Here is a 24,832-nt window from a genome sequence, read left to right on the forward strand (position 1 = left end):
ACACAGTGGTTTAGTATTTTGCAGGGTTTTCACTGTATTCAGATATATTTAGAGTGGTAGCTCAAACTTTCACTAGCTTTACAAATTAGGTCAATGATAATAATAGTTTTATTATCGTTTAAAAATAATGCACATATAAGATTAGCACGTAAAGCAAAAATGAGACTGACAAGAAAAAACAACCTTTGTCTGCAGTGGGATTTACAGACTTTTGCAGTTTCCAGTTCTTACTGCTGCTTGACACTTGAACTATATGAAATTCTTTCACACCCGCTTCACTCTAGAATGAAAACAATAATCAATCAAGTAAACCTAGTCTGCTTGCTTAGACGATCCCTGAAAACCCATTCCTTCACCTAACAACTGTACTTTTACTTTCTCCATCAGATCAGAGTTATTACCTTTTGTATCACTTGACCCTCCCTCCTAGATTGTAAGCTCTAACGAGAAGGGCTACCCGATTCCTCCAGCACTGAATTGTATTGTAACTGTAGTGTCTGCCCTCATGTTGTAAAGTGCAGCGCACACTGTTGCCGCTATATAAAGCCTGAATAATAATAAACCAAGGGTAGAACATACCTCCACATCTACAGTAACCAGGCAGCACTGCAAATTGGCTTTGTGAATACCTACTTTCCTAAAGTGGTTATTTAAATATGAAGCAGGCAAAACTTCCTCTGCTCCCTTTATTTGAGCCAAGGAACAGGCTGCTCCGAGGATTTGTGGTGGCGTGTGAAAAAATAGCCACAAATGGACTAAACCTGTGTAGTTTTATGGGTACAGAGGAGGATTTAAAATTATGGATCTCATTTATTAAAGGCAAATACAATGTTCATTTTGCAAGTGAATTTTCCCCATAGTTCAATTTACATATTCTACTCAATCATGTGCAAGGAAAAAAAAAAAACAAGATGGAATTATGAAATTCAGCATAGCTTAAGCTCATTTACTAAGCTAAACACCTGCTTTTTTTGTTAAATTTAGCATAACAAAAAAAAAAGAAAAAGAAAAAGATATCATTGCCTTATATTTTATTTGATCTTTTCTGAAAACTCCAAAACTGAGGTTTTTGTTTGCTGAGCGTTAATGCTTACCATGATTAACCCTGCCTGTAGTATTCTGGCAGAAATCATTACCAGTTGTAAACCTCATTCGTACACTGTCTGTCCTACAAAGAGTTAAATATCTAAAAGTGGAGTTTGTTAGTTAGTATTTGTTAACCTTGTGTATGTTTTGTGGGATAAACATCCAAAGCTATGGCAGATATTGTGGATTTTTAGCTCTAAATAACATTTGTATGTTTTTTGAACTCTTTTTTATGTTTGTGTGCCCCAAAACATCCCCACAACCCACATTTTCCAGTTTGTATATCAACCTTTTTTTGGGGATGAGCACAGAGAGTAGTCAAACACACTCTTTTATATTACAGTGGGGATGGAAAGTTTTCAGACCCCCTTAAATTCTTCACTCTTTGTTATGTTGCAGCCATTTGCTAAAATCATTTAAGTTCATTTTTTTTCCTCAATGTACACACAGCACCCCATATTGAAAGAAAAACACAGAATTGTTGACATTTTTGCAGATTTATTAAAAAAGAAAAACTGAAATATCACATGGTCCTAAATACTCAGACCCTTTGCTGTGACACTCATATATTTAACTCAGGTGCTGTCCATTTCTTCTGATCATCCTTGAGATGGTTCTACACCTTCATTTAAATCCACCTGTGTTTGATTATACTGATTGGACTCGATTAGGAAAGCCACACACCTGTCTATATAAGACCTTACAGCTCACAGTGCATGTCAGAGCAATTGATGAACATGGGGTCAAAGGAACTGCCTGAAGAGCTCAGAGACAGAATTGTGGCAAGGCACAGATCTGGCCAAGGTTACAAAAAAAATTCTGCTGCACTTAAGGTTCCTAAGAGCACAGTGGCCTCCATAATCCCTAAATGAAAGACGTTTGGGACAACCAGAACCCTTTCTAGAGCTGGCCGTCCGGCCAAACTGAGCTATCGAGGGAGAAGAGCCTTGGTGAGAGAGGTAAAGAAGAACCCAAAGATCACTGTGGCTGAGCTCCAGAGATGCAGTCGGGAGACGGGAGAAAGTTGTAGAAAGTCAACCATCACTGCAGCCCTCCACCAGTCGGGGCTTTATGGCAGAGTGGCCTGACGGAAGCCTCTCCTCAGTGCAAGACACATGAAAGCCCGCATGGAGTTTGCTTAAAAAACACCGGAAGGACTCCAAGATGGTGAAAAATAAGATTCTTTGGTATAATGAGACCAAGATAGAACTGTTTGGCCTTAATTCCAAGTGGTATGTATGGAGAAAACCAGGCACTGCTCATCACTTGTCCAATACAGTCCCAACAGTGAAGCATGATGGTGGCAGTATCATGCTGTGGGGGTGTTTTTCAGCTGCAAGGACAGGACAACTGGTTGCAACTGAGGGAAAGATGAATACGGCCAAGTACAGGGATATCCTGGATGAAAACCTTCTCCAGAGTGCTCACGACCTCAGACTGGGCCAAAGGTTTACCTTCCAACAAGACAATGACCCTAAGCACACAGCTAAAATAATGAAGGAGTGGCTTCACAACAACTCCGTGACTGTTCTTGAATGGCCCAGCCAGAGCCCTGACTTAAACCCAATTGAGCATCTCTGGAGAGACCTAAAAATGGCTGTCCACCAACGTTTACCATCCAACCTGACAGAACTGGAGAGGATCTGCAAGGAGGAATGGCAGAGGATCCCCAAATCCTGAAAAACTTTTTGCATCTTTCCCAAAAAGACTCATGGCTGTATTAGATTAAAAGGGTGTTTCTACTAAATACTGAGCAAAGGGTCTGAATACTTAGGACCATGTGATATTTCAGTTTTTTTTTTAATGTATTTTCTTTTAGGAAAGCTGTGCGAATGGGAATTCAAACATATAGTGATTTTGATTTGATGGCAAAACTAGAAATACACTTTAAAATACCAGTATGTTCTGGCACTATATGGTGTTTTCTCTAAAGAGTAGTTGTTTTTGTTTTTTTGCAAAACATGTAAAGAAAGCGATTGATTTTTCTAAAACAGCTAGTAGCATCACCATTGAGAAAAGGAAGCGCAAGAATTTTCCCATATCCAAAATGTAATGTTTAATACAACACTAAACATTTACATAAAATTGTAATTCCTCCTCCCCCTCCCCCTCAAACCTAAGGAGATTTTTCAGAATCATGCAAACGTCACATTTGATTTACAAACTTGAAACAAATCAGCAATATAATGAAGTGTTTTCCCCAAAAAGTTGGACCAATGTGTATAGCTGCTTACCATGTGCATGTTCTCCACATCTACAAATACAAGCATATTTCCAGATTTGCTTTCTTCATCTTCCAGTGCATTACTCCTAGAGACAGACGCCCGCACATTCAGTGACTTACTGGTACATATAACTGCAGTATGCCTTAAGACACGATGTCTAAAAAAAAAAAAAAAATAATGAATTAAAGCAATTTCTAAGACTTTCAAAACCTCCCCTATTAGAGACTACTAATACCAAATTGGTGTAACAAAACAAACTATTCCTGTGTAGATCAAAAGTAAACTATGACCCCCTAACTACTGGATATTATAGCATGCAGGTACTGCCCCACACTGTATTCAATTCCAATGTAAGGTGAATGAAAAACTGACTTCAGCTCTGATCCCAGCCTCGGTCATGCACCTCTGACATGTTTCACTCACATTGAGCTTAAAGGGGTTGTAAAGGTAAAAATTTTTTCACCTTAATGCATTCTATGCATTAAGGTGAAAAAACTTCTGACAATACCGCCGCCCCCAGCCCCCCCGTTTTACTTACCTGACGCCTCGAAAGTCAGCTTCTCGTTCCCGACATCTATTCCTCCGCTCACCCTGGCCGCTGATTGGCTACAGTGGATGGATTGGAAGCAGCGCAGCCATTTGCTCGCGCTGCTGTCAATCACATCCAATGACGCGGCGCGCTGGGGGGCGGGGCCGAGTGATATAGTGAGCGGCTATAGCCGCCGGCTGTATCACGGGAGCGCGCCCGCAAGCACTAACCACCATGCGAGGGAGCTCGCATTAAGGTGGTTAATGCTTGCGGGGAGGAGCTGAAACAGCCGCCGAGGGACCCCAGAAGACCAGGTTCGGGGCCACTCTGTGCAGAACGAGCTGCACAGTGAAGGAAAGTATAACATGTTTGTTATTTTTAAAAAAAAAAAATTTTACCTTTACAACCCCTTTAACTGTAGAGGTCTACTACTGGCCTACTAATAATAGAGGTCTACTACTGGCCTACTAATCATAGAGGTCTACTACTGGCCTACTAATCAAAGAGGTCTAGTACTGGCCTACTAATCAAAGAGGTCTACTATTGGCTTACTAATCAAAATCAAATTTTTTGATCTTTTGCTTTACAAAAAAAAAATTGTTTACTTTCAACCTAATCTCTAATGTTTTATGGCCTCTGTGACCAGCCAGCCACACTTTTGGATTGTTTCTCAGGCACGCTGGTAAAAACAGTAAGCTCAAGAAACACTGGCAAGCGGCAGGAGGGTCATCCTCTCCTGCTGCTTCCGAAAGCGCTCCAGCAGCTCATTAGCCACTCGGACTGCTTTCATGAGAAAGCCAGCTGCCAGCTGAAAACAAAAATACTGGGGTTATGGCCGATAGCTTCAGCCATAACCCCGGAAAACCACTTGCAGACTGCAATGTATATATATGGAGTGCGTTCAGAAAGTGGTTAAAAAAAAGTTAAAATGTGAATGTACAAAAAAGAACATCTAGAACTGTTTGCCTTTAAAGTATCCTAAAAATCGGCTTTTTGTCTGGAATTCCTTTATAAAATAATAGCAGTGCAGTTTCCTGGTATAGAAGCATACTTTGGCACTCCTGTGCCATCTGCCTAGAGCTGCACGATTCTGGCTAAAATGAGAATCACAATTTTTTTGCTTAGAAGATAGATCACGATAGATCACGGCGTAACATCATCTTTCACAATAAAACAAAAAAAAAAAATTGGGCTAACATTATGGTTTCATTTTTTTTTTTTATTCATTGAAGTGTATTTTTTCCCAAAAAATTACGTTTGAAAGACCGCTGGGCAAATACATTGTGACATAACATATTGCAGCAATTGACATTTTATTCCCTAGGGTCTCTGCTAAAATATATATAATATTTCAGGGTTCCAAGTAATTTTCTAGCAAAAAATATTGATTTTAACTTAAGAAACAAGTGTCAGAAAAAGATTTAGACTAAGTGGTTAAACTTCCTGCATTTACACAAAAACTTGGCAGACTGCCTGGATCTTTTCTTTACACAGAAGTTTATCCCTTTGATCTAAGAAGGAAGAGTTAGTTACAATGTTTCATGTTAAAAACTTGGCAGACTGCCCGGATGTTTTTTTTTTTTACAGCTGAGTAAGCAGATAAGTCTCTCCACTTGTTATATGAAAGAATCGGCAAACTCTGCAATCGGGATTGTCAGGGGGGTTGAATCGAGATCACGATTTTTTTAATGATTAATTGTGCAGCTCTACATCTGCCTATTTTTTTTGGTACAAAATCCAGAGTTCAGTTCCTCCTTGTACCATCCTTGTAACCCTATGGAAACCCAGTCTGCATGTAAAAAGGACCCTATAAACTCAGTTTGCCTGCCTTAAAAGTGGTTCTAAAAGTAGGTTTTTACCCGAATGCAATATCTGTATTAAGGAAAAAAATCCTCTGTAGGAAGCTCCCCCCAGTCCCCCCTAATGCTTACTTGAGCCTGATCTTGTTCCAGCACTGTGCCCGAGAGCAATGGCTCTCTATCCTTGGCTCCTGCTGCTCTCAACCACAGCCAGTGAGCAGGCTTGAGCCGCACTGTGTGTGTCAATGGACACACAGAGCGCAGCTCAGGATCGAGCCTGCTTGAGTGCCCCCATTGTAAGTGGCTTGCTATGGTAACATGGGGGGGGGGTAGCCTAGATTTCTGTTGGGGAACACCAGAAGAGAAGGATTGGGGCTGCTCTGTTCAAAACCGTTGCATAGAGATACTAAGTATAATAAGTTTGTTATTTAAAAAAAAAAGTTTACGTTTATAATCACTTTTTTAGGCCCACTGCGGTAGATGTGCCATTGTTGAAGCTATCACTAGCCTATGTGAAACATCCGAATTTTACAAATGAAAACCCTGTCTGAGCTCTTGCACAAATAAGTTACCCTACTTAGATCTTCTGTTTCCCATGCGTTACATTTTTGCTTCATCATAGCTTGCAAGACTACACTGATACTGTTCCTTTGCTATTTACATTTTGGCAGAACTTGTACCATGCATCTAAAGATATTGTAACTTTGGAATTAGACAGGAGCTGTCATTAAGCAAAGTCTGACTTCCAAATTTTCTACCAGCACAACTCTGCATTACATTGCTACCAGCAACAAGTGCAATACTGCCTGCCCTCTATAACACCAAGTGACATGAATACATTCAGGCTGCTCATACATTTGATGATGTACAGTACATAGCACAGCTGTGAAGGCTAAGCTCCGCTCCAGTTTGCAAACCAATGAGGCTGATTTAGTAAAACACTGGAGCATACTCACTGTGCAAAGCAAATTTTCGCTTAGCTTCCCTGAGTCGCAAAGTAAAAGTAAAGTTTTACTTTGCCAAGTGAACATGCTCTATTTTTATCAAGTCTGCCCCCATTGCATGACCAGAAACATGAGCTGTGTGACTGTACTGTGGGCTTGAATGAGGTATAGCCATAATGCAAAGCTGTCGATGGAAGTGGTAAATGCCTTTACCTCTCCCTTCCCCTACGATCGCTCCGACAAACCCAGGCTGCCGGCGGTGCCCCCCCCCCCCCCCCAGGCAACCCACACTCGCCAGCCCTCAAAATCCACTCGCAAAATGCAAGCAGGCGAGTGGATTTTTTGAGGGCTGTTTACACTACCTATAGGTAAGCCTTAGTATACTATAGGTAAATGTCAGCAGAGGAAGTTTACTTCCTCTTTAGGCTTTGACATAAAAACCTGGAACCTGATTAGTTTTTATGCAGAGCTGCACCAGATTTTGCACGTTCCAACTTTAGTAAATCAACCCCAATATCTCTATGGGGAAAAAAAAAACTTTTTTACGTTTATTTCAGAGAAGTATTAAATGTAAATGTCTAGATTTCAAAATTAATTAAGACACATGTACAGAAAATGTGTGTATGTAGCAGTATTAAGGCTCCATTCACACCTGAACGTACTGGAATCGCGGCAAAACATGGGACGCATTTGCGATGCCATTATTTCTTAATGGCACCCCAAACGCGGTGCAATTTTGCCCGACTGTCGAGCGACAAAACGCACTAAAATTCAAACGCAAAATGCACCTAGCTCTATGCCAAAATTTGGTACATGAGCTTCTTTGATGAGTTTTTGGAGCGATTGAATGAATTAGGCTGTTCCAAAAACACACCACAAAAACGCACAAAAAAGCTAAAAAAAAAAAAAACCTGTGGTGAAGCAGGTGTCGCTGCAGTACACTTTAGGTGTGAATGAAGCCTAACCGTATGAGATAAAATAAAGTGAACATGTAACTACTTTACAAGCGTTAGGCTGGCCATAGACCATGCCATTTTCTCTCCTTCAACCATGGGTTGAAGAAAAGAAAATCACTTGAGGGAATCCCAAACACTGCACTATTGTATTCTGACAGTCAATACAATGATCACTGCTGGTGCCTATACAAAAAAAAAAACCTGCCTGACAGGCTGGTTGTAGTAAAGTCGATAGACTTCACCACAACCAGCCTGCCCATAGATGGATCGAAAATCAGCCAAGTCCTACTAAACCAGCCAAATTTCAATCTGTCTATGGCTGGCTTTTAAGCAGCAGCAGGATCTGAAAATAGCTTGATGAGGTTTACAAAATAGATGCCCTGCATATGGAAGACCTAACACAAGATACATAAACATGCATGCTGGCACCAATTCACTGTAATTGCAGCTAGTTTAACCTTTTTTAAGGAATAAGCAGGGTAACATGATATGACTGATTACTTAGTAAATCTGGAACCTACCGCATTTTTGATTGTTTTTCTGTGCTTTCATAGTAGAACAAGAAATTTATCTCATGAACTCCTTCTTGATCAGGCCCTCTTAACCACAGCGGGAGCTGTACTGATGCACCAGGAGCTAAAACAGAGTCTGTGAGTGGAATTTCTACAACCCCCGGCTGTTTCCCACTACTAAAACCAAAGTCCACTGGAGTAATAGAGGATGTCAACACAGAGCACCCAGAGGTAGAGTCTGTAACAACAGTTTTATAGGCACTGCAGTTCACTGAGGCTGCAGGACTTAGTGGTGTCAGTGCTTCTGTATTGCTTCCAAATGTAAAGAACTCGGGTCGCTTGGACACAACCCTGAGCCCTGTCAGTGGGCACTTGCTCACATTCACAAATTCCACATGCGCTTTTCTGATTTCTCCACACAGTAGCCCGGTAGGGAAATTGATAAAATACACCTGTTGGGGGTGAAAAAAAATACCTGTAAATGCCAACATTAACAATTGCAGTACCATTAAAGTAAATCTTCCTCCTAAAGCATAACTTCAAGCAAAACTTTTTTTTCCCAGATGTGGATAGATTGGTGAGAGCTTAGAAGCACTGACAGGTTTTTATTGCCGTATGCGTTTCCATTGGGGAGATTCAACTTTCTCTATTTGTCCTTAAAGCCAATGCCACTGGGAGTGAAAGCAAGAGAAAATCCCAAAAATTTTGAGCTGCCACCAGAACAGGAATACAGTGAGGGCAAAAAGTATTTGATCCCCTGCTGATTTTGTACACTGACAAAGAAATGATCAGGCTATATTTTAATGGTAGGTTTATTTTAACAGTGAGAGACAGAATAACAAAAATATCCAGAAAAACGCATTTCAAAAAAGTCATAAACTGATTTGCATTTTAATGTGTGAAATAAGTATTTGCTCCCCTATCAATTAGCAAGATTTCTGGCTCCCAGGTGTCTTCTATACAAGCGAGCTGAGATTGGGAACACTCTCTTAAAGGGAGTGCTTCTAATCTCAGCTTGTTACCTGTATAAAAGACACCTGTTCACAGAAGCAATCAATCATATTCAAATCTCTCCACCATGGCAAAGACCAAAGAGCTGTTCAAGGATGTCAGGGACAAGATTGCAGTAGACCTACACAAGGCTGGAATGGGCTACAAGACCATCGCCAAGCAGCTTGGTGAGAGGGTGACAACAGTTGGATTATTCGCAAATGGAAGAAACACAAAATATCTGTCAATCTCCCTCGGTCTGGGGCTCCATGAAGGATCTCACCTCGTGAAGGATCATGAGAACGGTGAGGAATCAGCCCAGAACTACATCTTGCCAATGATCTCAAGGCAGCTGGGACCATAGTCACCAACAAAACAATCAGTAACACACTACGCCGTGAATGACTGAAATTCCCTGCTTCTTGAGCAGGTCCCCCTGCTCAAGAAAGCACATGTACAGGCCGTCTGAAGTTTGCGAATGAACATCTGAATGATTCACAGTAGAACGGGTGAAATTGTTGTGGTCAGATGAGACCAAAATCTAGCTCTTTGGCATCAACTTAACTCGCCATGTTTGGAGGAGGAGGAATGCTGCCTATGACCCCAAGACAAATAGAGCTGACCACGCTCAGAAGCTGGACTGAGAAATGATGAATGGTGGCTGTAATAAACCACACGTGCATGTGCAAATGAACTGGCTTCATTCAAACATGATTGAAGAAGATAAAAAACAGTATATAATTCATAAACGTATGGTTGCAACGTTACTATGCTGGCTGTGGGGCTGGCTTGGGCATTGATGGTTTACTGTGTTGGACTGTGGAAATCCAGGGAAGTGTGCCGACCATCAATGCCGCAAAACAAAGAACACTCCAGAGTGTTGCAAGCCGGACCCGCCGGCGTGTGTGGATGGCGTCACTGGAGCTGAAAGCAGAACACAATGCCCAAAGGGAAAGGTGCTGTGGTGGGCGTGGAGGAAGGTGTCACTCAAGTTCTAGACGGAACTGGAGTGTTCGGGAGAGGAAGCAGCCGTGGCCAGCGTGGAACGCATGCGACCCCGTTGCTGTGACTAACGGTTTTGCACGCATGCGCTTTGTCAAGTCATGGGGATAGTGGCTAACAGAGGCTTATAAACCCAATGTGGGTACGGGAGTGGGCAGAGCATGAGGGAAAGTTATAACCAGTTAAACCATCAGTGCCCTTACCATTAAAAACAGCATATAAGCTGTTGTGTACATTTTATATAAAAGAACAATAACAAAAAGAGAAAAAAAAAAAAAAGATATCTATCTATATATACATACACAGTATCTCTATGACCCTCGGAGGCCGGGTGCGACGTTATGACATCATGTCCGAGCCGGCAGAGGTAAACCTTGCCGGGGATACGTCTGGAAAAGCCGAGACAGTTTATTTTTTGATCTCGGTCTTTCCAGCCTGAAGGAGAGATGTGGGGCCTTATTGCCCCCACAGCTCTTCATAAAGAGGACCTGTCACTCACTATTCCTATTACAAGGGATGTTTACATTCCGTGTAAAAAGGATAAAAGTGATCAAAAAATTTAAAATGTGAGGTATCATTGCATGCGTTACAGCAAGAGCAACAATTCTAGCCCAGGACCTCCTCTGTAACTCTGAACTTGTAATCTGTAAAAAAATGTAAAGCGGCATGGAGATTTTTAAAGTACCAAAGTTTGAAGCCATTCCACAAGTACGTACAATTTTAAAGCGTGACATGTTAGGTATCTATTTACTCAGCGTAACGTTATCTTTCACATTATACAAAAAAATTGGGCTAACTTAACTTTTTTTTTAATGCATATAAACTGACATCGTGTTTGAAAAATTGCTGCGCAAATACCATGTGACGTAAAAATGTTCAACAACCGCCATTTTATTGCCTACAGTCTCTGCGAAAGTAACATATATAATATTTGAGGGTACTGAGTAATTGTCTGGCAAAAAAATTATGATTTTTACATGTAGGAGAGAAGTGCCAGAATAGGCTTGGTATAGAAGTGGTTAAGGTCCTGGAGTGGCCTAGCCGGTCTCCAGACCTTAATGCCATAGAACATTTGTGAAGGGAGCTGAAAGTTAGAGTTACCAAACGTCAGCCGCGAAGCCTTAATGACATGTAGAGGATCTGCAAAGAGGAGTGGGACAAAATCCCTCCTGAGATGTGTGTAAACCTGGTGGCCAACTACAAGAAACGTCTGACCCTTGTAATTGCCAACAAGGGTTTTGACACCAAGTACCAAGTCATGTCTTGCGAAGGGGTCAAATACTTATTTCACTCATTAAAATATAAATCCATTCATAACATTTTTGAAATGCGTTTTCTGGATTTTTTTGTTATTCTGTCTCTCACTGTTGAAATAAACCTACCATTAAAATTATAGACTGATCAATTCTTTGTCAGTGGGCAAACATACAAAATCAGCAGGGGATCAAATACTTTTTGCCCCTCACTGTAGAAGGGAATTCAATGGGGACACGTGTCCCCGTGACTACTGAGGGTGAAGGGAAATCTCCCTTTCCCTATGAAACAAATGGCAAAAGAAAAAAAAAAAGACACTGGTTTTACCTCTTTCCTACTTTATCCTTAATGAAAAAAAAATATATATATGCACTCATTGTAAAATCCTTTCGATAAAGCCCATTAAGGGACACCCCTAATAATAAGAAACCTAGCGTTATACTGCTGCTTACAGGCAAAATGGACTCTAGGCACTTAAAAAAACGAAGGTCAGCTCCTTGCGGCTATAAACCCTACCGCAGAAAGAGAGCAATAGCATACAAGGGGAAGGATCTGTGTTCATCAATGGGCTAGTAAAAACCCGAATATGTCTATTGCCCATTGAGGGACACAGCTTTCTAGTACAAAACCTAGGCACATCCAAACAACACAGGCTAACCAGTCCAATAAGAGATAAAAAAAAAAAAAAAAGTGAAGCTATGTGCATTCATTTGCTGCTTGCATAACGTGTTGAGTAAAAAAAAAAACTATCATCTGCAGAGGCAGCTACATTGACATTGTAGACCTTAAAGAACATTTGTACAGATGACCGGGTCACAGTTTAGAGATCTGCGACACAGAGACATTGTGACAAAAAAGGCTACGAAACACTCACTGCCCTAGTGGGGTGAGCTTTATTGGGAAAAGAGACACTCATCTCACAGTCCCATAAGCCTATATAATAACATATCTATTCTACTTAGAGGTAGCTGCTCTAGAATCTGAGGAGCCTCTTTTAGAACCGCCTGGAAAAACAAAAAGGAAATCAGTCTGTGTAAAAGAAGCAGCGGCAGAAAGATAAAACCTCACAGCCTTCACTACATTCAGTCAATGAAGAAAGATCTTGCATTCCATTTCCTTCACTATAGCCAGGTCTTTAATGCAGTCAAGTCAGTAGGAAAGGTCATGCTGCTAAACTGACAATGCAATTCTGCTGAATTATCCAGTGAAAAAAAAAAAAGCTGGAAATGCCCTCAAAAACATGGATTAAGTAAAAGGCATAGCTTTCTGACAAAACCATTGTTACAATGCTTGCTTATGAGATTTACCATTGCAGTTTACAATTTGCTTCCTGAAATAAATCTTCAGAAACTTTTTTATTTTACAAATGTTTTTGGAGCGGAAATTTGAATCTACTATACTTCCCTGTGTGTCCTCAGATGAAAGCACATTATTTTTTCCTAACTGTAGAAAAATAACCTTCAAGTTCTTATTCCGTTTCTATCTTTCACAGACTGTGATTTATTATGGAGTGCAGAGATGAATCAGCGCTTCAGCATTACCTTAGATTCTCTCACTTCTAAACTCACCTCCAATAAAGGCATTTGTGGGACTAATATTGGATCTAAGCGACGATCAGGCCCATACTGAATGGAGGTTTTCTCTTCCTTTGTACCATTCAATCGAGGGCCTTGAATCTCTAAGTCCTGTCGTCCTCTCACTGACATTCCGTTAGAAATAAATTTTCCTAAAAAGATAATAAAACACAATGCCACACTTGATATACTGATATTCTACAGTCATATAACATCTTCTCTACCTCCTGTGGTCCTGCATAACATTAAATGTTAATATTCAGTGCAAGTAGAACCCTACTTAAGTCGACCATAGATGGTTTGCATTTTGGCCAGTTTAGCAGGGACCAGCCGAGATTCGAACCATGTATAGGAAAGACTGAATGTACCCAAGTGGATCAATCGATCAACTTGGGTACAATCAGCCTGTCAAATGATGCATGCGATTATTGCTAGAAGCTATTATACCGGCTAGCAGTAATCACTGTGTTCTCCCAGCAGGGACAGCTCCTACCGCCAGGAGAACATAACGGCTCCGTAGAAGGGATTACCCTCAATCAAGCAATTTTCTTTCCAGCCTGGTGGTTGCAGGAAAGAAAATCGCTCCATCTATGGCTGGCTTTAGTGTAGCCAATAACCTAATTTTTTTAAATGGTCCCCAAGCAGGAGTTCAAAACAACAAGGCAGCTCTGGCTGCAATACTTATTTCCTGTTTGGTGCCTTCCCCTTCAGCTATTCTGTTCAGCTTTGAGTGCAAGGTGTCATGGACATGACTTCCTGAGGGGGCGTAGAGCACCACTTATACCATCATCGCGGGAGGGGTGAGCCTGGAGTTGAGATTTAGGCAACCAATCTTGCTCTGATCTTTAGCATAAATCTTATGCATATTCTGACCTTCTGAAAGCCAGTACTTGCGCAGGTTAAACATGCTTTCCTCCATGAGATAATGCATTGGCCTGGCAATTGGTTGCCAGGGTAGCAAACACCAAATTGTGGAGAGCAGAGAGAATGTCATGTGTGCCCTTTTCCTGCAAGTTCAAAGTTTTTTTGTAGGCTTTGTAAACAGTTCTTGGAACAATAGTAAAGATAAAAGGCAAGCACTTTGGGTGACTGTAACAATACTTGAGAGCTAGTAAGGTAAAACTGTACTGGAAACAGGTTTACCTTACCATTACAACTATTTGTAGTCAACATCCAAATTTCTCCAATTAGGCACAAACATTAATTAGACAAGACAATTTAAATGATAAGCGTGTAACCAATAAAATCTCAGGTTGCACCCCTCCTCTCATAACATTTAGTATCTAAAGAAATATCAACCTGTTGAAGTTTTTTTGCTACTAAATGATTTGTTAATTACTCTTAAAATGAGTGTTTCATCTTTATTACCTTGCTCCCAAAACAATTTTACAAGATAGTAGTGGGGTACTGGTACAAAGAGTCATTCAAATAATTTCCTTATGTGAAGAGGTGATCACATTAGACAGTACAAATTTGGCTAAAAGGCAAAAAAAAATCTAATCTGTGAAAGAATTTGCCAGGTTTAGGCATCACCAGTAACCACAAAACTAACATCCTAATTCTTAGACATAACAGATTAGGAAACAATATGCTCACCAGCCGGTACACTGTTCAGAGGGTTGACACCATCCAAGTTCGCACTTTGAATGGTGCTCAGATTGTAAACAATCCCAAGAATATGCAGCTCCCCAGTTTCAAGAGGAAACAATTTTAGTCGAGCCTATGAAGGGAAACAATTCCAAATAGTAAAGAAATATGTGGCCAGTATTTATTATACAGTACATATTGCACATACTTTGCGTGGAAATCTGTTACCCCTTGAATTCCTACTACATTTGTTTGCTATGCATGTTAAATTCACCAATCTATAACATTAGACTCACGATTTTAGTTTCTTCACTGTTGATTAAAAATTCACTTATCTCTTCTGTGCCAATGACATCACTGAAATGTTTTCCCTAAAATACAAAGAACATTACATTTGAGAATAAGGATCGACAAACGCCCACCAAAAAGCCACTGAATGCCAGTCATGCAAATGTACGGCTATCAATGTGGGCACAGCAATTACACTGGGGTAACATGATGACATTTCTTTTTCAGTACAGCTGTGCTGATAATGTAATATTGCTGCTGAGAGCTAGAAAACTGCTTCCATTCGGGCCTTGGAAACTGAATGCTTTGGATCTTGGACTTGGATTTTTGTCTTTTTTTAAACCATTCAGGACACCTGTGTTTTAGAAGTTCATCCCTGAATGCACAGAGCCCTAAACGCTAGTACTTCCTTCACAGGCTGCCTGCAGGTGGGCTGGACATTGCACCTGTCCCTCCCAGGCATACTAGACCATCAAGAGGGACACATTGCAGCCGGAGGACCCTGTGTAAAAGGGGCTTAACAAATCTGAAATTTTAACGTGTTCCTGTAAAAGAAGCTTAAGAAGCTTAAAGTGGATATAAACCCAATGTTATCCTTTCTAAACTACTGCCATAGGGGATATCTATAAGGATATACATGCCTCCTGCATGTATCTTTACCTGTCAAATGTCTCCCCTCTGTCTGTTATTAGACCCAAAAAACTGCATATTCTGTGGGTGGGTCTGTTGTCTGGAGCTCGGTGGGTGGAGTCGTGATGTCAGTAGACTCCCCGCCCACCTCTACACTCCCCTTGTCAATATGCATTTTCTCCTGTGTATTTCTTACACTGAACTTCTGCTATGATCTCTAACATCCAGTGAAAAGACAGGAAAGTAACCACATGACTTTAGCATGCCCAATCATGCTGAGGTGTGGAACAGCCAATCCTTGCAGAGCTGCTGAAGAAAGGAGTGGGGGAGGGAATTAAAAAATAATGCATGTCTTAGGCTAGTGCACGAGATGTAAATCACCTGTCATTCACAGCAAGGGGGAGGATTTGACAAAGTTTTTCTCTGTTTGTCAAGTTTTACCTCACTGAACAATAAAGAAGGATTGTTCAGAGATGGATTAACTCTTTGTGGCAAGACTGGGCTCAAATGATAGGAAATCTTATACTCTACATTATGACATCAAAAAAAAAATTTCGGGTTTACATCCACTTTAAGCTACAGCAAATGTCTAAAATTAATATCCCCAACAAAAATATGACAAATTATAACTCAGTGTAACTGAGAAACAAAAACAAGTAATACCTTTGATAGCAGATCTTTATCATTGCAGAGTGCCTCTTTTAGTTCCTCATTTTTATCATTAAAGTCTTTTGGCTGAAATTTCCACAGTAGAGATAAATCAGTCAATAAAAGGGGAACCTTCAGAGGGTTCTTGAAAGACACTTCCACAGTTATTGGCTCTGTTAGGACAGAAATGAGTATCATTAGATGTCACCTGAGAAGTGGAACTAAATATCAGATATTGTCACCACTATAGCTTCAATTTCCAAACCTAACAATACTTCTTTTTCAACTATTGTGCATGCCTGGAAACATTTTATACTGTGTATACATCATTTGTCTTTTTCCTAAAGACATAACATATATATAAATCTGTAAATATAGTATTGGCACTAAAATATTAAAGTGTTACTAAACCCAGTAATATGAAAATAGTTCATCTGCCCTCCCACAGTGCCCTCAGCTTATAGATCTTCTTTTTACATTAAAATACTGCCACTATATACCTTTTTGGCTGTTCTGTATACCACAGTCACATGATAAACTGCAGAGTTTGTCCAGAGCTGTGTGTTCAGGTAGATTTCCACTGCAGCCTGTATACATGCCCCACATGTGTGATGTCAATATCATGTGACCTGGCTAGCTCTAAGAACAAGGAAACGTTCTCTCCAGCACAAAAGGCACAACTGAGCATGTGCAGGTTTGCTACCCTGCCTGTTAGCTGGGCTTCCCCAGATAGACAGTGCAGGAGGGAAGGCTCTATGCATACAGGATCAAAGGGCCTTTTTACACAATGCAGGGGATTAACCCCTTAAGTTCCACAGCGAGTATAACAAGCATGCTATTCTGCATATAGAGACTGATTTTACTGTTGTGGGTTTAGTAACACTTTAAAATCAAAACTGACCAAACATTGTTTGTAATTCAGCTGAACTTGAAGAGGATTCCATGAAAGATAAACGCCCTTATTGCATGGAACCACTCTAAAAGGCAGGAAAAGAAGAAGAGGTCTAGCTTATATACTGCTTTTAAATACCAGCAAAATTCTCATGCGACTCTGCAATGATTGGAGGGCGGGGTGTTCCTTTAAAGAATAACTGCAGGTTATGCCAGGCAGGCTGGGCTGCATCTAGAAATTGCAGCTCCAGAAAAGTTGTTTAAAAGAAGTGCGGGAATAATAAAACACAAACCTACATACACACATAGATGGCTGCAGCATCAATCCAAGCTGCAGCAGTCCCCTGTCGGCTCTACACCGGAACTGAGTGATCATAGACCACTGATCACTTAGTTATCTGTCTTCAGTGAGCAGGTAGCTGGTGACTGTGGAGGTGATGGAAGCGGCTGGCTCAAGCTCTCAGCGGCGTGCTAAGAGGCTGAGCAAGCTGGCAGTCAAGCTGTTGGGCACATCCCAACATTTTTGTTGCGATCCGTGCAAAGCCTGGACCAGCTCTGCTGAATCTGGGTCACAGGAGTGCAAGACTAAGTGCACTCCTGTGACCCACAGAAGAAGTATTACCAAAAGAGCTTTGGCCATACTTCTCCTTTAATCACTTCAAAACTGGGCCAATTCTGACATCTCCGTCATAAATGTAAAACGCTGCATTTTTTTCCTAGAAAATTACTTACAACCCCAAATATTATATATTTTTTTAAGCAGAGGCCCTGAAGAATAAAATAGTGGGTGTTGCCTTCCACTGCTTGTAAAAGTGATCACATGGGCAAATCGGATAATTTTTACTAAAAAGATTATTGCCTGCTTAAAAAAAACAAAAACAAAAAAAAAAAAAACACACCACACAGTAGCTGCAACCTTGATCCTGATATAACCACCTCAATGCGTGACCAAATATATATGTATGGCGTACTGGGGTGGTTGGGAAAAGAAATCCACAAAATATATGTCACTTACAGAAAACGTCCAGTTATCCTGCAAAGGCCCATAAAAAAGGTAAAAATTAAAGCTAGCCACAAATATACATATAAAAAAAAAAAAGCTATACAATTTTCTTTAGATTTACCAACTGCAATAAAGTGCATGTGTCTACCTTACATAGTAGGTGAGGTTGAAAAAAGTCACAAGTCCAACCTATGTGTAGGATTATATGCCAGTATTACCTGAGTGGATAACAATTAACCAGATAGTTTAAGTAAGCCCTTACAATGCATAGTTGTGGGTATATCAAGAGTGTACAGAAAATATCTGATGGCTTCATTCATAGTAAACGGAAAAAAAACAAAAAAACAGCTCTGTAATATGCAAGTCTGAAGTTACCTTGTACAACAGCCAAAGGGAATTTGGAGTTATCTGAATTGCTACTTAAACAATACTGTGTTGGTTGGAAGTTAGGCGGGAGGACACCTCTATTGATAACAGCTACCACTTGTTCCTCTAGCTCCTTCCATTGCTGTGAGGATTCGCTGTCATACTCTTGGTCAAGACTCACATGAGTTGCAGCTTGTTTTTCACCTATGAACAATAGAAATATCAACCAAAAGCACATTCATCAAATCTTAAACTACACCAGTTATTATCAGTTGCATTTCAAGTCTCAACATTTTCAGGTCTTCGATGACCTACCTCAGTGGTGTTTATAAACTGCTTCACTCAATAAATTGTAAGTATGTTCACTATGAATACCCAATCATGTGCAGATGAAATGAATAAGAATTGTACTTATCATGTGATTAGATGGTTGGGTAAATAAAGAGAATCTCATTTTAAATCAGCTTCATTAGGACATTGTATCAATATGCAAAAGCATGCGCATATAAACACAAAATGTATCACAGTAAGCCTCAAAGTACAGGTCCCCATGCATTATTTATTTTCAGTTATTCATATAGTGGTATCGCTATACATACCGTACATTCACATCAGTTCTTGCCCTCAAGGAGCTTACCTAGGTGGATGCAGCATGGGTCTGATGCTGCATCTGTCCCCTGGCGCCTCTGCACTGAGAACCGAGCGATCAAACATTGCCGATGGGTCGGTTCTCACAGCTCCCCGAGCGGAGAGCTGCTGACTGTCAATCAGCAGCTATCTGTTCTGCTCCTCCCCACTCACCGGAGCGTTGAGCTGCGGAGGGGTGTGAAGCGGCCGTCTCAGGCTCTCATTGCAGCTCACTGAGAGGCTGAGACGGGCATCAGTCCAGGCACCTGGTGGATCCAGACTTTGTCGTGATGACCACAGAGAGTGGACTTCAGTGCGCTCTCTGCTGAAAACGGGTCACAGGAGTGCAAAACCTAAAATTGCACTCCTGTGACCCATAGAAGACCAGTCAAACAAGCATAGGCTGGACTTCTCCTTTACCATCTAAAGTCTGTATCTCACATGTGCACACATACTAGGGCCAATTAACCTACCAGCATGTCTGCGGAGTGTAGGAGGAAACCTACACAAGCACAGGGAGAACATGCTAACTCCATGCAGACACTGTTCTGACCAGGATTCAAACCGGGGATTCCAGTGCTGCAAGGCAGAAGTGCTAAGCCCCTATTCTTTAAAAAAACAATTTCTACATATGCTTAAAAGAAGGTCATAATGTTTAAGCCCACAAGTACAAATGTTATCCATCGGGAGGAAGTTTTCACACCCTTAGGAACTCTCAACAGGTCATGTTCTAGGGATTTCTAGCAATGAGAACAGAAGTGGTCACTAATAGGACAACATTAAAATACCCTAGAGCAAGTTGAAGAAAAAAAAAAACAAAAAAAAACTGACTGTTGGGGGAGCTCGACGACTGCATTTGAGAAACCCCGCCCTAAGTAAAAATGGCCATCCTTATAAACTCTCTATGAATAAACTGTTAATAAAAAGTGATAAATATGTGAGGGGGGAGAGATCAAGCTTCCAATACACCATTCATTTTAACCAGCAATTCAACTGGAATAAATATCACAAGCAGAACTAGTCATAAGTTTTATTTTAATAAAGAGTATTTCCACCTTTGTTGAAAAAAAAACAAAACAATCCATTCTGGATGATCAATGTACATCACAAGGATTTTAACAAACTTTGTAGCAGATTCCTACCCATTTTTGTTTTTAGGAAAAAGCTGCATGTTCCAATATGTCCTTGGAAGTCTAGTTCCTGAATGGGAATATCTGTGTTCAATCTAAGCAGCTGAGGTGCTTGCAGTCTTCCAATGAGGAAAGTTGCACCTGTCTACATCCCTTTAGAAGTATATAACCCACATGGAGAATCTCAGCAAAAATCGAATTCCTATGGCAGAGGATGCCTAAAATTTTACTTGCATGTTAGTGCGGACTACTGGAAAAATCAGCGAGCCAGTCACACAAGCAGGAATTGACATTGTGTACAGAAGGCCTCCAGATTGCCATATTGCATTTAATTTTACAGAAAAGGACATCCGCTGCAGTATGTAGGAAAATAGGATTTTTTAAAACCGTTTACCTGTAAAATCCTTTTCTTTCGAAGGACATCACGGGACACAGAGCCACAGTAATTACTGATGGGTTATATAGGTATCACTGGTGATTGGACACTGGCACACCCTATCAGGAAGTTCAACCCCCTATATAATCCCTCCCCTTGCAGGGATACCTCAGTTTTGTAGCCAAGCAATATAGTGTATTAGAAGAGGGGCGGGACCTCTGTGTCCCGTGATGTCCTTCGAAAGAAAAGGATTTTACAGGTAAGCGGTTTTAAAAAATCCTATTTTCTTTCTCGAACATCACGGGACACAGAGCCACAGTAATTACTGATGGGATGTCCCAGAGCAATGCTACCAGAGGGGGGGGAACCACGACCAAGTAGGGTGCAATCAGACCTGAGGACCCTGTACCGCTGCCTGCAGCACACTACGCCCAAAGGGGTTATCCTCATGCCTTCTCACATCCACCTGATAGAATCTGGTGAATGTATGGACTGAAGACCAAGTTGCGGCCTTGCAGATTTGAGCCATAGAGGCCCGGTGATGCACTGCCCAAGAAGCACCAATAGCCCTTGTGGAATGTGCCCTGATCTGAAACGGAGGAATCTTCTGTTTCAAACCGTAAGCTTGAATGATCAACTGTCGAATCCATTTAGAAACGGTAGCTTTTGACGCTGCCTGTCCTCTATTGGGACCCTCTGGCAGCACAGACAAAACATCCGTCTTGCGGATCTGAGTAGTTGCCCCTAGATAGGCCTTAACTGCTCTTATTACATCCAACGAATGTAGAGATCTCTCTTCCGGAGAACAGGGATCTGGAAAAAAGGAAGGTAGAACAATGTCTTGGTTTAAATGAAAATCAGAAACCACCTTCGGTAAAAAAACTAGGATGAGGGCGTAGTACCACTCTATCCTTGTGTATAATCAAATAAGGCTCCTTACAGGAAAGAGCTGCTAATTCTGATACTCTTCTAGCAGAAGAGATGGCCACCAGAAAAATTAATTTCCTTGTCAACAAGACAAAAGGAATCTGACTTATTGGTTCAAAAGGCTGTTTCTATAACACAGCCAGGACCAAATTCAAGTCCCAGGGGTTTAGGGGCGCTTTAACCGGAGGATTAAGACACTTCACCCCCTGCATAAAGTTTCGGACCAAAGAATGCGAAGCAAGTGGCCGCTGAAATAATATTGATAAAGCAGAAACCTGGCCCTTGATGGTACTCAAGGCCAGCTTCATCTCTAATCCCATCTGTAGAAAATCAAGGATTCTACCTATGACATATTTCCTGGGATGCCAACCTCTGGATTCACACCAGGTTATATAAGCCTTCCAGACTCTATGATAAATCATCCTGGAAGCTGGCTTCCTTGCATTAATCAAGGTAGATATGACAGGACCTGAGAGCCCACGACTCTTCAGAATGTGGGTCTCAATAGCCAAACCGTCAAATTTAGCGTTTGTAAGGCAGGATGGAACACTGGACCTTGAGATAACAGGTCTGGGCGTACCGGTAGGGTCCACGGGGAACCCACCGTCATCCTTACTATTTCTGCATACCAAGTCCTTCTGGGCCAAGCGGGGGCCACCAGAAGTACCGACTTCCTTTCCTGCCTGATCCTGCGAAGGAGTCGTGGTAGTAGCAGAATAGGCAGGAATGCGTAAATCAGTGAGAACCGATGCCACGGAATCACCAACGCATCCGTCCCGCATGCAAGAGGATCTTTTGTCCTTGCCACAAATCTGTCTATCTTTTTGTTGAATCGGGATGCAAAGAGATCTACATCTGGAACCCCCCATCTTTGGCATATGGCCCAAAAGACGTCGGGATGCAGAGACCATTCCCCTGGAAGTAACTGCTGGCGACTTAGATAGTCCGCCTGCCAATTTTCTATTCCCGGGATGAAAACTGCCGACATGCATGGCACATGCATCTCTGCCCAGACTAAGATCTGGTTCACCTCTTTTTGAGCAGCTCGGCTCCGGGTGCCTCCCTGATGATTGACATAAGCCACTGCTGTGGCATTGTCGGACTGGATCCTGACCGGACAACCCTGTAGCCTGATAGTCCAGGCTTTTAGAGCTAGATGTATCGCCCGGATCTCCAGAATGTTGATGGGTAAGGTCCTCTCTGTCTTGGACCATACCCCTTGGACCGCAGCCTGTTCCAGAACTGCTCCCCAACCTGACAGACTGGCATCTGTTGTTACCACCGTCCAGGTAACCGGTAGAAAGGATTTCCCCTTCTGCAGGTTTTCGGGTATGAGCCACCAATTGAGGCTCTGACGCACCGCATGCGACAGGTGCATCGGAAAGTCTAATGCCTGAACCTTCTTGTTCCAGGTCGACAGAATACTGTGTTGCAGCATTCTTGAGTGAAACTGAGCATAGGGAACTGCTTCGAATGAAGGCACCATCTTCCCTAGTAGCCTCATACAAAGGAGGACTGAGGGACCCTTCTTGGTCCTTACTGTCAGAATCAGCTCTCTCAAAGCAGTGATCTTTGCCTGGGGTAGAAATATTTTCTCCTGGCTTGTATCTATAATCAGACCTAAATACTCCAGTCTTCTTACTGGTTTTAGGAAAGACTTTTCTAAGTTGAGGATCCAACCCAGGTGTTCTAGATACCTGACCGTGGTCCTCAAGTTTCCCTTCAAAGAGGCTACCGACCGGTCTATCAAGAGCAGGTCGTCTAGGTATGCTATGACAGCTATACCCTGAGCCCTTAATCTGGCCAGAGGAGGAGCCAAGATCTTTGTGAACACTCGAGGTGCAGTGGCTATCCCGAAAGGCAGAGCCACAAACCGGAAATGGCGCCCTCCTACCTCGAAGCGCAGAAACTTCTGATGAGCAGGAAAAATGGGCACATGCAGATATGCATCTCTGATGTCTATTGATGCCAGAAATTCTCCTCCCTGCAGGGTGGGAACTACTGTTCGAATTGATTCCATGCGGAAGGATTGAATCCTTAGGAATCGGTTCAGATCCCTTAAGTCCAGAATGGGCCTGACATCCCCATTTGGCTTTTGGACCGTAAAAAGGTTGGAATAGAAGCCCAATCCCTGGTCCTTTGCGGGAACTATCATAATGACCTCCTGCGACAAAAGTCGCTTTAACGCTAGAAGGAGCGACTGCTTCTTCTCTGGGTCTCTGGGAACATTTGATCTGAGGAACCGAGGAGAGGGGAATTCCTGAAACTCCAGCTTGTACCCTAAGGTTACCGTGGAGATTACCCATCTGTCCTGGAAGTCCTCCTGCCAGAGCTCTGAGAACTGTCGCAGTCTTCCCCCCACTCGAGTGAGCGGGGGCGCCCCCTCATGCAGAGGTCTTAATGTTTTGCCTAGTAGGCTTCTTTCCCCAGGACTTCTTTTGTCCCTGGGGTTGACTCTTGTCTCTGGACCCCGATGGAGGCGGCCGTCGAGACTGCCTGGAGGCTGAAGCCCCCGGCGCTGGGGAAAGAGTCCGTTTGAAAGAGGGACGCTTACTCTTCTTCTTGACAGGTAAGAGAGTGCTTTTCCCACAAGAGATTCTCTTGATATAGTTATCCAAGTCCTCTCCAAACAACCTTGCACCACGAAATGGAAACCCAGCCAGTAGCTTCTTACATGGTGCTTCGGCTGACCAATTTTTCAACCATAGGATTCTACGTATATGCACCAACCCCAGTGAAAGACGGGAGGTTTGCACGATAGAATCTCTAATGGCGTCAACCACAAAGCATAAGGCCACTGGAAGGTTAGAAAACCCCTGGGCCTGCTGTTCAGGTAATACTTTGATGACCTGCTTAACATGGTCTCTTAAGTATTGACAGACTCCAATCGCTGCTACTGCAGGTTGGGCCACTGATCCTGCTAAGGAGAAAACATCCTTCAATAGGGATTCCATCCTTTTATCTACAGGATCCCTGAGCATCTGAGCATTGTCTACAGGACAAGTCAGGCTATTATTTACGGAGGAAATGGCGGCATCAATAGCCGGTATTCCCCACATTTTAATAAACTTTTCTTCCATCGGATAAAGTGTTGAAAACTTTCTCGGCGGAAAAAAACGTTTGTCTCAAACGATCCCACTCAGAATAAATAAGCTTTTCAAGTAAAGTATGAACAGGAAAAGCATGTGCTGCTTGGAAAGGTTTCAGTGACCCCAAAGCAGAAGAGGATTCTTTAGCAGTTTCAGGTATGGGCAACTTAAATGTGGAGCGGACCAATCCAGTGAGGATCTGCACTAAGACTTTCTCCTCTTGGGAAGTCGCAGAGGGTCCCTCTCCACCTGAATCCTCCGAAGAGGAATCATCCATCCCATCCCGATCCTCTGAAAGGGATTCATCTCCTTTATCCCAGAGCTCCTCTGTCTGAGGGTCTTGGGGAACAGAGGAAAGCCTAGTGCGTTTTCTTCCACTGAGTGAAGACGTAATCACGG

The 24,832-nt window shown here is 42.0% G+C and overlaps 1 protein-coding gene across 2 annotated transcripts in view; it reads right to left on the bottom strand.

The window, feature by feature from the left end:
- The window catches only part of TRAPPC8 (trafficking protein particle complex subunit 8), a 156,204-nt gene that overhangs the window by 21,604 nt on the left and 109,768 nt on the right, over nucleotides 1-24,832 (bottom strand). For both annotated transcript variants that reach the window (XM_073631521.1, XM_073631519.1), the window contains 8 exons: nucleotides 18,294-18,488; nucleotides 16,040-16,197; nucleotides 14,755-14,829; nucleotides 14,468-14,591; nucleotides 12,866-13,023; nucleotides 8,061-8,503; nucleotides 3,321-3,468; nucleotides 184-280 (listed from right to left, as the gene is read on the bottom strand). In XM_073631521.1, coding sequence (XP_073487622.1) covers nucleotides 184-280; nucleotides 3,321-3,468; nucleotides 8,061-8,503; nucleotides 12,866-13,023; nucleotides 14,468-14,591; nucleotides 14,755-14,829; nucleotides 16,040-16,197; nucleotides 18,294-18,488 — 1,398 coding nt within the window. The remainder of the gene's footprint in view (nucleotides 1-183; nucleotides 281-3,320; nucleotides 3,469-8,060; nucleotides 8,504-12,865; nucleotides 13,024-14,467; nucleotides 14,592-14,754; nucleotides 14,830-16,039; nucleotides 16,198-18,293; nucleotides 18,489-24,832) is intronic.

Source organism: Aquarana catesbeiana, linkage group LG05 (genome assembly GCF_042186555.1).
Source record: "Aquarana catesbeiana isolate 2022-GZ linkage group LG05, ASM4218655v1, whole genome shotgun sequence".
NCBI lineage: Eukaryota > Metazoa > Chordata > Amphibia > Anura > Ranidae > Aquarana > Aquarana catesbeiana.